We start from the raw sequence: 13,498 nt of genomic DNA, 5'->3' as shown, positions 1-13,498 counted from the left end.
ATCTTTCTCCTGTCGGCGTAACTGACCCACTCCTTTCCTCAGTTTCCCCGGGAGCATCCAAAACAAGCAGCCGAAGGAGCAGTATGAGCATGGAAGAAACCGAGCACGCTTGTTAGCGAAACCTCCCTGCTCTGCATTCTCACAAACTGCTTCCTTTTCTTGATGAGTAGATTTAATAATTTACCTGAGGGGTTTTCTTGATATTTTTTTTCTTTATTATGAAAAAAAGGTTTTTTTTTCATGCTTTATCAATAGCCCAGGATATATTTTATTTTTAGAATTTTGTGAAACAGACTTGTATATTCTATTTTACAACTACAAATGCCTCCAAAGTATTGTACAGTAAGTGTGCAGTATCTGTGAACTGAATTCACCACAGACTTTAGTTTTCTGAGCAAGAGGATTTTGCATCAGAGAAATGTCTGTCCATTTTTATTCAGGGGAAACTCGATTTGAGATTTTTATGCCTGTGACTTCCTTAGAAATTAAATATAAAGTTTAATTGAAAGAATGTAAAGCAACCAAAAAAATTTCAAAGAAAGAGGAAAAGAAATCCATACTAACCCTTTTCCGTTTTATAAATGTATTGATTGATTGGTACTGCCTTAAAGATACAGTACCCTTCTAGCATCATTTAGTCTTTATACTACAAACTATTTAAAGAAATATTATACACTGTAAAAGATTTAAAAAAAAAAAAAAGCAGCCATTTTCATGAGGATTGTCTGGTTAGAAAACATAACTGATACCAACCAAAATTAATGGGAGTTAAGACCAAGGCTCTAAACCAGAGAGTCTAGTCTTGTTCTCTTTACTTTGTATTGTTCAGTTTTCTTCATCAATGAGTGTGATTCAATTTTTCATAAAATGTGTTTTATTTTGAAATGGCAATGAATGTCCTCTCTAAGTGAAGTATTGAGCACTGAAAATTTGTTTTACTTTTTTTTTTTTTTTCATTTTTGCTTTGGATAAGACAACTGGGCACATTTCTAATTGGCTTGACTTTTTATTTTTAAATTATGTTTTAGTGTTCATTTGATTTGTACAGATTCTTTATTATCATTGTTCTTTTCAGTATGTTTGTATTAATTTGTAAGAATATGCATCTTAAAACGGCAAGTTTTCAATATTTTTACAACTCACTGGCAGTTTTCCGCATCCTTTGTACACCTATGAAAGAAAACTTTTATGCAAGGTCTTGTGTTCAAAGAAAGCTTTGCAAATATTTTCTATATTACAGCCTCACTCAGAACTGTTTTTCGACACATTTAAGGTGTATATTAATAGGTTAATATCAGGCTTTCTAGAAAGAATAAACTTACATATTTATTTTTAGCAATGTAAAAATAGCAATATTCTTGGAGACCGATAACCATAGTGTTAATATGCCCATTATGGTCCTTTAAATTGGGATTTCTTTCAGCAAGCTTGCTGAAAACAATTTTTTAAGGAGAAAAATACTGTATTGGCAAATTACTGTTACTTGATAACAATGTTTTAACAAGCAGCAATGTTGTAAAGTTAGTTTCAGTGCATTATCTACTTGTGTAGTCCTATGCAATAATAGTAGTGCTCCATGTATCAAACCTAGATGTTTTATACTGATGACATATAGCGTTATGAGCCAGGCTGTTGAATGGAATTTCTCAGTAACAGCCTACAATTGAATAGCAAGTGGCATAAAGCATATCCATTCAGAATGAAGTGCCTTAAATATAGCAGTAGTCTTTTTTGGACTAGCACTGACTGATCTGTAACGTAGAGGAAAGTTTCAAGATGGTATCTATAGTCAAGAGGAGTATGTAGCATGGTGCCTATGTAGACAATATAAGAGCTTCCAATTTTCCTTCAGAGATTTTTAATATTAAATATATTTTAGAGACAGAGTGCCAACTTCTTTCATCAGGAAACCTTATTCAGGAGGGGTTTTTTAAAAAGTGTTTAAATGTCAAATGTGAATTGGTGATGGGTGATGGAGGGTTCAGAGGGAAGGAGTGATTGTCATATATGAATGGATGGCTTAGGTGAAAATAATCAACTGCGTAGTTCCCATGCACTTTGGGCAATGAGAATCTTTGGAAATACTGATGATGCTATCAGTTTTATAGCTTTATTACTTAAGGGGGTAGGGAAAATTAGTTCCCATTCTTTCAACTCCCTTCACTGTATAGCTCTTTTCTTAGAATAGTGATGCAGATCTGCATGAACAGCTACTTGTACCATAGTGTTCATTGATACAATCATAGCATTGTCTGTTTTTCTCGCTTCACATTTATATGGGGAAGGAGAGGACTGGGTGTGAAAGTTGAAGATCACGATGCTATGATGCTAGTTTTCCTTAGCTGGTTTTAAAGGTTTTCAAAAACAGAGCAAGGCTAATTAACCCATGGCCAAGGGGTTATGGCCGTGGTTAAGCCACCTGATAGAAAGCTTTGTTGAAAGTATGGCATCTTGTACCACCACCCTGAGTCGTGCAACTCCTGAGCTTGTCATCGCCTGCCTCTCTGTCCCCTTCTACTTAAGAGACAGTTTCTGAGAATGACGGGGAGCAAGCCCAGAAGAGTGCTGCAACCTTAGGGGTGGTTTTATTTATTTCTTTTTTGCCAAATAGAATGTGGGTTCGTTTTAGGGACTAGGTAAGCCAAGAGGCAGTGGTTTGTGCTCATTGTTGTTATAGAGAATGATCCACACCACTCCCCCTATATCTGGGTGCAGAACTGTGGCTCAGGATTGGGCCTCCATAAGGAGTAATCAAAACGCCAAAATCGTTCACTTGCCTTGGGAAAAGGCAATGGAAGTACCAAACCTTCTGACTTTGCCAAAAAACCATACAACCAACCTGGTCATAGGATGACAAAGTTCTATGTGGTTGTTTTTAAATAATAAAGCAATAAGAACCAATAAAATATGTAGGAAGTTAAATGGTACAAAATAAAGCACAAAGGAATGCACTTACTAATATTTTAGAGGAAAAATGCACTGGGGGAAAGTCGATGTTGATAACAGTATAAAAAAAACCCTATTTCTTGATAAAAATGACAAATGACTGTCTCTTGTGGACACTTGGTACTGTAATGTTAATAATAGTCACCTGCTGTTGGATGCAGCAATAATTTCTGTATGGTCCATAGCACTGTATATTATGGATCAATATTAATGTATCCAATGAAATAATTGAACTGTTGTTCTTGATAGCCTCATTAAAGCATTTGGTTTTTCACAAAGCCAGTGGCCGATTGTATTTAGTTCTTGCCAATTTCGGATGTTGTTTGCCTTTATCAAAAAATGCTTGTGCACGTTTTCTTCTGATTTAATTATTAGCAAATTGCATGACAGTTTTAAAATGTTAGTAAGTACCTTTTTGTTGTTGTTGGTTTTTTTCTGTAGATGCCACTCTAGGGTGTTACTTTTGGGTTTAAACATTTTCTGTTACTCGATGACTTGTACAAAGATGACTATAATTATGCAATTTTTCTCTCCCCCAGCCGTCACCCCAGAATTTAGGGAGATTTTTAAACTCCCAAATGCCAAGAATTCATTTTAGATATAGGAGTTTTATTTAAAATGTTTCAGTAAGAGGTGGCTTTTCATAAAGAGAAATTGTCAGAGAAACCCTTGCCTATTTACAGAAAAGATACTGGGTTTTTAAAATATAAATTTACAATAATGAAAGCTTAATATACCCATGCTGCCATTTCTGGCTTTTTTTAAAAATACAGTACTTAAGAATCATTTGATAAATGTTAGATTTGAATTGGGAAGTGTCAGACAAAACATGTCTTTATTCCCTAGCTAGACCTTAAACTTCTGCCCTCTTAAAAAAATATTCTGGTTTAACCTCCAGAGAAAATGAGCAAGAAACTTCCTGTAATGCTTTTGATCTGACTGTCAGCTTTTTCTTAAGTTTAATTTTTTTTCTCAAATTGTAATATACAGTAATCGAAGTCTTTCTTTTTTAGAATAATTTGAATTATTTATATTTCCCCTAGAAATATGACTGTGTGATGTCTTAAAAACTTGTGAAAGTAGCAAGATTTCCTATCCAAATAAGAGAATTTTCTGGAAGAAATTGAAAGCAGGTAAGTAAAAAGGTAGAGCTCTTCATCTCTAAAGGGGTCTTTGTTGGTACGTTAACCCTAGTTACTGCCTTGTCATTTGCCTCTTGGCAGTCACTTCACAGCCCAGGAGGATCCTTAATCTCAGATGTCCACCAAAACACACAATTGTGTGTTAGAGCAGTGTTACCTGAAGACCAGACATACACCTACAACTTGTATGACTTCATTTTATATCCACAGATTTATATTTCTTAATTTTTTATGAAACCAATCCACTTAAAAAAATTAATTAGGCCAGACAGTGGCATTGTGGTTAAGATAGCTAGATCCCACATGGCTCATTGCATGGTTCAAGTACTGGACCCTGTGACTTGAGAAACACATTGCGTGTGAGTGCATGTGTACCCAAAATCCTGAAAGGAGAGAGAAAGGAAGAAGAAGGGATTGTGGTGTGACTATCCCTCTTGAGGAGTGCCTTCTTACCTTCCCTCTCTCTCTGTCTCTCTTCAGCAAGTACACACACACTCTAGCAAATAAGAATAAAAACTCATGGGACCAGCAGTTGGTGTAATGGCTATGTCACTGGACTTCCATGTAGTCGACTGTGGTTCGAATCCTGGACTCGATGGCTTAAACTCACACCGGGCATGTGTGAGGGTGTGCCCAAGATGATCTAGAGGAAAATGGAGGAGAAGGGATTGCGGTGTGGCCATCCCTCCGGGGGTGATTTCTTGCTTTCTGTCTCTCTCTTTCACTCTTTCTGGCAAGCACATGCGCCCTATAGCAAAAACCGCTCCAAAAAATAAAAACTCATACAATAATTGTATTTATGAAATGAAAAATTATAAATGCTAAGCTAAATTTCCTAGGTTTGACACTTATATCTGACCAGTTCAGCTCTGTGGTTTTGAACAAGTACTTAGCCTCTCTGTGCTCAATCTTCTTTGTGTTCATTGAAGAAGGTAATAATAGCAGGTACCACCTAGTGGTCTTGTGAAGGCCATGTAAGAAAGGAGTGCACTTACTAATATTTTAGAGGAAAAATGCACTGGGGGAAAGTCGATGTTGATAACAGTATAAAAAAAACCCTATTTCTTGATAAAAATGACAAATGACTGTCTCTTGTGGACACTTGGTACTGTAATGTTAATAATAGTCACCTGCTGTTGGATGCAGCAATAATTTCTGTATGGTCCATAGCACTGTATATTATGGATCAATATTAATGTATCCAATGAAATAATTGAACTGTTGTTCTTGATAGCCTCATTAAAGCATTTGGTTTTTCACAAAGCCAGTGGCCGATTGTATTTAGTTCTTGCCAATTTCGGATGTTGTTTGCCTTTATCAAAAAATGCTTGTGCACGTTTTCTTCTGATTTAATTATTAGCAAATTGCATGACAGTTTTAAAATGTTAGTAAGTACCTTTTTGTTGTTGTTGGTTTTTTTCTGTAGATGCCACTCTAGGGTGTTACTTTTGGGTTTAAACATTTTCTGTTACTCGATGACTTGTACAAAGATGACTATAATTATGCAATTTTTCTCTCCCCCAGCCGTCACCCCAGAATTTAGGGAGATTTTTAAACTCCCAAATGCCAAGAATTCATTTTAGATATAGGAGTTTTATTTAAAATGTTTCAGTAAGAGGTGGCTTTTCATAAAGAGAAATTGTCAGAGAAACCCTTGCCTATTTACAGAAAAGATACTGGGTTTTTAAAATATAAATTTACAATAATGAAAGCTTAATATACCCATGCTGCCATTTCTGGCTTTTTTTAAAAATACAGTACTTAAGAATCATTTGATAAATGTTAGATTTGAATTGGGAAGTGTCAGACAAAACATGTCTTTATTCCCTAGCTAGACCTTAAACTTCTGCCCTCTTAAAAAAATATTCTGGTTTAACCTCCAGAGAAAATGAGCAAGAAACTTCCTGTAATGCTTTTGATCTGACTGTCAGCTTTTTCTTAAGTTTAATTTTTTTTCTCAAATTGTAATATACAGTAATCGAAGTCTTTCTTTTTTAGAATAATTTGAATTATTTATATTTCCCCTAGAAATATGACTGTGTGATGTCTTAAAAACTTGTGAAAGTAGCAAGATTTCCTATCCAAATAAGAGAATTTTCTGGAAGAAATTGAAAGCAGGTAAGTAAAAAGGTAGAGCTCTTCATCTCTAAAGGGGTCTTTGTTGGTACGTTAACCCTAGTTACTGCCTTGTCATTTGCCTCTTGGCAGTCACTTCACAGCCCAGGAGGATCCTTAATCTCAGATGTCCACCAAAACACACAATTGTGTGTTAGAGCAGTGTTACCTGAAGACCAGACATACACCTACAACTTGTATGACTTCATTTTATATCCACAGATTTATATTTCTTAATTTTTTATGAAACCAATCCACTTAAAAAAATTAATTAGGCCAGACAGTGGCATTGTGGTTAAGATAGCTAGATCCCACATGGCTCATTGCATGGTTCAAGTACTGGACCCTGTGACTTGAGAAACACATTGCGTGTGAGTGCATGTGTACCCAAAATCCTGAAAGGAGAGAGAAAGGAAGAAGAAGGGATTGTGGTGTGACTATCCCTCTTGAGGAGTGCCTTCTTACCTTCCCTCTCTCTCTGTCTCTCTTCAGCAAGTACACACACACTCTAGCAAATAAGAATAAAAACTCATGGGACCAGCAGTTGGTGTAATGGCTATGTCACTGGACTTCCATGTAGTCGACTGTGGTTCGAATCCTGGACTCGATGGCTTAAACTCACACCGGGCATGTGTGAGGGTGTGCCCAAGATGATCTAGAGGAAAATGGAGGAGAAGGGATTGCGGTGTGGCCATCCCTCCGGGGGTGATTTCTTGCTTTCTGTCTCTCTCTTTCTCTCTTTCTGGCAAGCACATGCGCCCTATAGCAAAAACCGCTCCAAAAAATAAAAACTCATACAATAATTGTATTTATGAAATGAAAAATTATAAATGCTAAGCTAAATTTCCTAGGTTTGACACTTATATCTGACCAGTTCAGCTCTGTGGTTTTGAACAAGTACTTAGCCTCTCTGTGCTCAATCTTCTTTGTGTTCATTGAAGAAGGTAATAATAGCAGGTACCACCTAGTGGTCTTGTGAAGGCCATGTAAGTTAATATGCTAGTTTGTGCTTGGCAGTACCTAGTAAATGCTCTGTAGGTAGCACCTGTTTTTATATTATCACTATAATCATCTTTGTTATTAAAATAGAAAATACTCCCCGGATCATCTAAAATCATCCATGTATCAGCAGTGGCATATACAACACGTTTGGAGAAACACTGCAGTATGATATAGGTCTAAGATTTGTGTGAACTGACTGCAACCAACAGCCTACTTTGGAGAAGAGGACCTTGCTCTCTGTAAGACTCAAGGTTAGAATATTTTAGGGAATTAATAGTAAAGCTAATTTATTACATTTTAAAATATACAGCACAATGACCTAAAATTTAAGTTGTATTAAGCCTATATACCCTGTATGTGTGTTTCTGTCACGAGAATAATTATACCATATTATTTCCAGAAACTACACCTTGCTCAAGCTGAAATCTCTATTATATTCCCTAGAGAATTGAACTTTTTAATCCTTCGTGATTACACACTGATCTTATGCAGCTAAGAGTGGTGTCTTGACTATATGCTGTTCACTTGCCTATCAATATTGAAATGTTTTCCAGGGTTTTATTTTCAATTGTACTTATATTTGATGGCTTCTTTGGAACACCATCTGAAGAGTTAATCTTCATAATCCAGTCAACATAGATGAATCGTTGGAATTACTCTGTTTTTATTTCTTTGTATATGCCAAGATTTAATGCATAGCCAAGTAGCAAGCGGAAAGCTTGTTTAAGAGGAGGCTTGCAAAGTTACATTTTCATTATATTTCAAGAGAAGTGGTGATGATCTCTTAATACTGTGCTCAGTAACACATCTGAGGCTCAGGAACAATGGCTTTATGTCTTCGCTCATACTAACATGCATCTGTAATACACATCTTGCACAGAGACTATGTGAAGAAGCCGCCATTATCCCAGTTTTTCCAAGAGATGTGTACTCTCCCCCACACAAAATGTATAGAGTACACAGCCATATTAAAATTTTCAAAGTTCTGTATGTACATAAAATTTAGACATGGTTCATTGTGTCTGCATTTAATCCTTCCAGATCCTTTGAGCCTATTACCTGTACCAGATACACGAGAAAGTCATAGGAGTATACGTATGAAACCAAATAAATCTCAGCAACATGTCTACATGGTAAAGACAGTTTGCTTTCACAAAATTTGCATTTTAAATTTCTAATTATGGAGTCAGTTGAAGATACATCCAAATGGGTGCAATTGTCACTCAAAATTCCTTACATATTATTCAGACTGAAAAATCTGTGTAGATAGAAACCACTAAACTAGTGTTTCCCAAACTTCACTTTATGGCACTGGTTCCACAAGCTGTTTCAAAAGTTGCTTTGAAGAATGGGGGTTTGGAGGTGGCGCTGGGTGGCGGGATGGAATGTTGCACAGTAGTTCATTTTGAGGACGGTAACTTTGGGAACGCTTGATGAAACTAGCTTCAACAGCTATCTCCACTTTAAGGTTCTCACATTCTCAGATCTGCCAGTGTGAGTTTTCAGGACTAGGAATGGTGTGTAATATTACTATTATTTGGCCTCAGGACTCTGTATGTGTATGTAAGACGCCTCTTAATGGTTCTAAAGAGCATAGTTTAGGAAATTTGGGGAGATTATCAGAAATAATACAGAGTTGATAAAGATAATTTTTCCAGTTTTCTTAGGGTAAGTATACTTACATTTGTTGATAATTCTGCAGGTAAAAATCATTGTCATTAAAAAAGTACTTATAAAAAATTAGTTTTTTTTTTATCTCTAGTGAAAATATATTCTGTTTAAAAAAATACTAATATCATTCAAAAAATATTATTCCCCAATTTAAGAAGTAACATTTTCATTTTCAATGAGAATATAATTTCTGCTTATGTATATGCCTGTGTTCAGTGTACCTTTTCTATGAGTGGTAAGAAAAGAAAAGGTCTTGGGGACCAGCAGTTAGCGTAATGGCTATGTCGCTGGACTCCCATGTACTCGACCGTGGTTCATGTCCCAGACCAAGTGGCTTAGAACTCACGCCGGGCGTGTGTGCGTGCGTGCCCAAGATTCCGAGAGGAGAATGGAGGAGAAGGGATTGCGGCGTGACCATCCCCCCTGGGGGGGTGATTTCTCGCTTTCTGTCTCTCTGTCTCTGTCTGTCTGGCGAGTGCACACGCCCTATAGCAAAAGGAAAAAAAAAACTTTCAAAAAAAAAGAAAAAAAAAGAAAAGGTCTTTTATGTTGTGTGTCTCCCACCTTTTAAAATACGGACTACTATTTGGGAAATAGGTTAGAGGTCTTGACTACGAGAAGACTGGTTTATGACTCTATGTCTTGTTTATTGGTCTTTGGTGGAAGGACATTAGGAAGAATATATGGTATTCAAAATTGGCATAGTCTTGTGGTTTCTTTTTTAACGCAGGCAAGTCCTAACAGACGGACCAGGTTCTATCTCAAAGTTGAGTTGTTAATTGGTTGTAGACCAGTCCACAAAGCTGCATTAATCATCGTTTACCTGTAATACTTTATAGTACTTACTAAGACTGTACTAGAACTTAAACACCCTGTACAAAGACCAGGGGAAAACATTAGCACATCTTTTCCACTTCTTACAGATGAGATCAGAGATTTCTTTCACTCAGTGTCTTTTGTTAAATAGATACACATGTTTTTCACCCCCAGCCTTCACCTGGGAAAAAATGGTGACCAGAAAGATTTCACTCCAGTGGAAGAGAGGAATTTATTGATTCATATTACCATCAAATCCAAATGATAAATGTGACTTCATGTATGCCTGGGTTCAAAGGCTCAGACAGGGCATTAAATTTACTATTTCCTTGGACATTCCTTTCTAGTTGCAGGCAGGTCTTTTTTATAAAGTCACCTCTGGCAGTTTCAAGTGTGGAAAGCCAGCACCTCTTTCCCAGTTGCTGTGGCAAAGCCCCTGTATTAGTTCTGCGCAGGCCTACCTGGGTATGGTCACTGTAATGTAGAGATGGAACGTGCCAGTTGGCCAGGTCTGGGTCACAGGTCCACTCCACTGATTCGCTCAGCAGCACCTGAACCATGGGGACCAAGAAGAAAGGAGGTGCGATATACCCAGACTCCAAAGGGAGGCACTGCTCTCAAAAGGGGAAGAAGAGAGTTCTAAGAAGGCCAAGCAACACATGCCTATTTCTGTAGATTTTAAGAGGATCAGATGAGCTCTCTTTGCCAGTCTCTTGCCACTCCCACATATATCAAATTGGGATATTTTCCTTCCAACCCTTAACCCCAGGGTGATGGGAATAGAGGGACAAAATATTAAATCCTATGGCTTAATTTCTACCCCCCTCGTTATTCATGGCTAGTTTCATAAGCAGTTTTAATAAATGGTTATCTAGCTATCACGTACCTACTCGGTCCTCTATCAGACAGAAATCCTAAGGTCCAAGCTTTGCAATAAAATAGGTAGAGGATTCACTAAGCACACATTCCTTCAAATAGAAAATGGACTCAATTCTGTCATTTCCAAAACTGACTAGATTATCAGGATGGTTTTAGTTGCACATGGTTAAGAACCAAACTCTATTTGACTTAAACCAAAAAGAGAAGTTTTAGTAGTTTACATAATAAAAACTCCAGAGGTGAAACTCGGAATGGTGACCTCAGATACCCCAATGACTTCACGAATCAGCTGCTCTGTGTCCTATGCAGTTCTGCTCTCTTGGCTTCATTCTTAAGCAGACTCTGTCTGGGAGGTGGCAAAGTAGCTGATGGTCCCAAACATACCCTTTGCAGTTTACTGACCAGCCTAGAAAAAGCATCCCTCTCCTCCCAGAGTCTCACTGGCCAATATGTTTAGTCCTGGATCCCTCATTATTTCTGGGAGTGGAATACACCGATCAGCAGTGTCTAATCACACTCCTATCCATGGAACAAGGGTGGACTCAGCCTTTCCGAGGGAAGTGGGCCGGCCCTGTGCTTTCTGCCTATACATGTGTACTTGCTTTTCCAACCGTTAACTCATAGTCATCCAGGTTTCAGATTAAACTTTATCTCCTCAGAGAAGAAGGTATTGACCCTTTTGTCTAAGGGAGGTTCTACCTACATTTTCTTTTCTTTTCTTTTCTTTTCTTTTCTTTTCTTTTCTTTTTTCTTTTCTTTCTTTCTTTCTTTCTTTCTTTCTTTCTTTCTTTCTCTCTCTCTCTCTCTCTCTCTCTCTCTCTCTCTCTCTCTCTTTCTTTCTTTCTTTCTTTCTTTCTTTCTTTTTTTTTTGGGGGGGGAGGCAGGGTGGGTGGTTGCCACAGAGTGTACATGCTTGCCAGAGAAAGACAGATAGAGAAAGTGAAAGTGAGAAATCATTCCCCAAGGAGGGATGACCACACCTCAATCTCTTCTCCTACATTCTCTCAGGATTTTGGGTACACATGCACACATACCTGGCATGATTTTTAAGCTGCCAGGTCCAGGACTCAAACCATAGTTGGCCATGTGGGAGTCCAGTACCTTAATCATTATGCCACCTGCCAGCCCCTCTCTACCTACCTCTTAATATGCCATCTTGTTTATTTTCTTCATAACCTTGGGCATTTTTCCCCCTTCCTTATTCTAAAAGTAATTAGAGTTGATTTCCTGCCCTTTGCATATAAAATAGTCATATTCATGATCAGTAGACAAGGACTGTCACGTTTTGCCATGATGTTGTCAAAAAGAATACAGTGTTTGAAAAGAAAGCGTAGACAAAAGGAATAGTTAAGAGAATCTGTTTGCTAGGACTGGAGCTATCTATTTACAAGCACCATGTTACCATCATTTACCTGAGTTCTTGGAAAAATGAAAGTCTCATGAATGACTTGCAGATAACTAAACTTATCTCTTTAAATGGCCAAAATTTCATCTGCACTATTTTTGATGACAGACTTTCTCTTTCTCAAGTGTATTAATCTCTGCCTCTTGAAACAGAATATAATGAATATAATTTTACCTGTGCTTGACGGCTCAGGGTTAGCTTTAAGATCATTATTACATTGAACGCAATACAGTGATGTCCTGAGGGGGCTTCAGAGATGTAATAAAGGTGTTGGTCCTTTTATTAAGAGGCCCTAGAAAGTAGTACTCTTATTCTGTCTCCTTTCCTCCTAGATCTCCTCTGCTATGGGTTTGGGAAAACTGCTAATCCAGTGAAATCATTAACAGTTAACAGACCTGTGGCTCGTATAAGAAAAATGTGTCCTGTGTAGATGTCTGGCCATTCTCCTGGATGTTCATTGTGTGAGCATTAGTGCTTTGTGTTTTGGCTATGCAGAAACCTTCTCTTCTCCTATTTCTCTGTCTTCCACTACTTTTTGGCTAATACAAGTTGTTGGATATGTGACCTGGTTAAAGAAGTTTCTCTATAATTAGAAAACACTGGTGAGACTCCTTAGGGTCATGAAATTTTTTTAAGCCATGGGTAAGCCATTATTCTTTCTACACCTTATATGATTTCTAGCTTATTCCAACTCATACTATGACAGGAATCAGCAAACTTCTATAAAGGGCTAGAGAATAAATAGGCTATGCAAGCCTAAAGGTAAAATCAAGGATTTGATTATAACAAGAGAAAAAACAAATTTCTTTCTTTCTTTTTTTTTGGAGAGATTTTTGCTATAGGGCATGTCCGCTCACCAGACAGAGAGACAGAAAGCAAGAAATCACCCCCCAGGGGGAATGGCCACGCTGCAATCCCTTCTTCTCCATTCTCCTCTCAGGATCTTGCACATGCACACACACACGCCTGGTGTGAGTTTTAAGCCACTGGATCCAGGATGCGAACCGTGGTCAACTACATGGGAGGCCAGCGACATAGCCATTACATTAACTGCTGGTCCCGAGAAAAAACAAATTTCTGCAAACTTTACATTGATGAAATTCAATCTTTAATAATAATTGAATACAAATTTTTGGAACACAGATTTACTAATGAGATAGATGGAATTCTTTGTTTGTGAGGGAGCATACTAGAGTTCAAAGTTCATGTTCCCTGGCCTCAAAGTGGGTTGTAAATGTTACTTCTTAAAAGCAACTCTTAGCTCTGGAGCTGTTCAAAAACAGGTGGCAGTCCAGATTGTATCTGTATTCTATAATTTCCCAACCCCTGGACTGTGGCGGAGACTAATAATTGTCCCCGATATCTGCTTTCTCTCTTCTTCCTTTTAGTAATAGAATGCTCTGAATCCCAGCTCAGTACCTAGTCACATGGCTGAGTTGTATATTTACCTGCCTCCTTTGCAAATGTTATTAAATCTGTGTAATGGAATGAGAGTAGCCCTCCATTTCTTCATACTGACTAG

General features: G+C 37.6%; 1 protein-coding gene across 1 annotated transcript in view; it reads left to right on the top strand.

The window, feature by feature from the left end:
* Positions 1–3,240, top strand: part of MITF (melanocyte inducing transcription factor) — a gene marked incomplete in the record, with an annotated part of 266,669 nt that extends 263,429 nt beyond the window's left edge. The window contains 1 exon segment of the mRNA XM_027776541.1: positions 3–3,240. Coding sequence (XP_027632342.1) covers positions 3–116 — 114 coding nt within the window.
* Positions 3,241–13,498: the final 10,258 nt, after the last annotated feature.

Source organism: Tupaia chinensis, unplaced genomic scaffold (genome assembly GCF_000334495.1).
Source record: "Tupaia chinensis unplaced genomic scaffold, TupChi_1.0 Scaffold000682_1, whole genome shotgun sequence".
Taxonomy (NCBI): Eukaryota; Metazoa; Chordata; class Mammalia; order Scandentia; family Tupaiidae; genus Tupaia; species Tupaia belangeri.
Note: the sequence above shows the minus strand (reverse complement) of the source record. Positions and strands in the feature narration are given on the sequence as shown.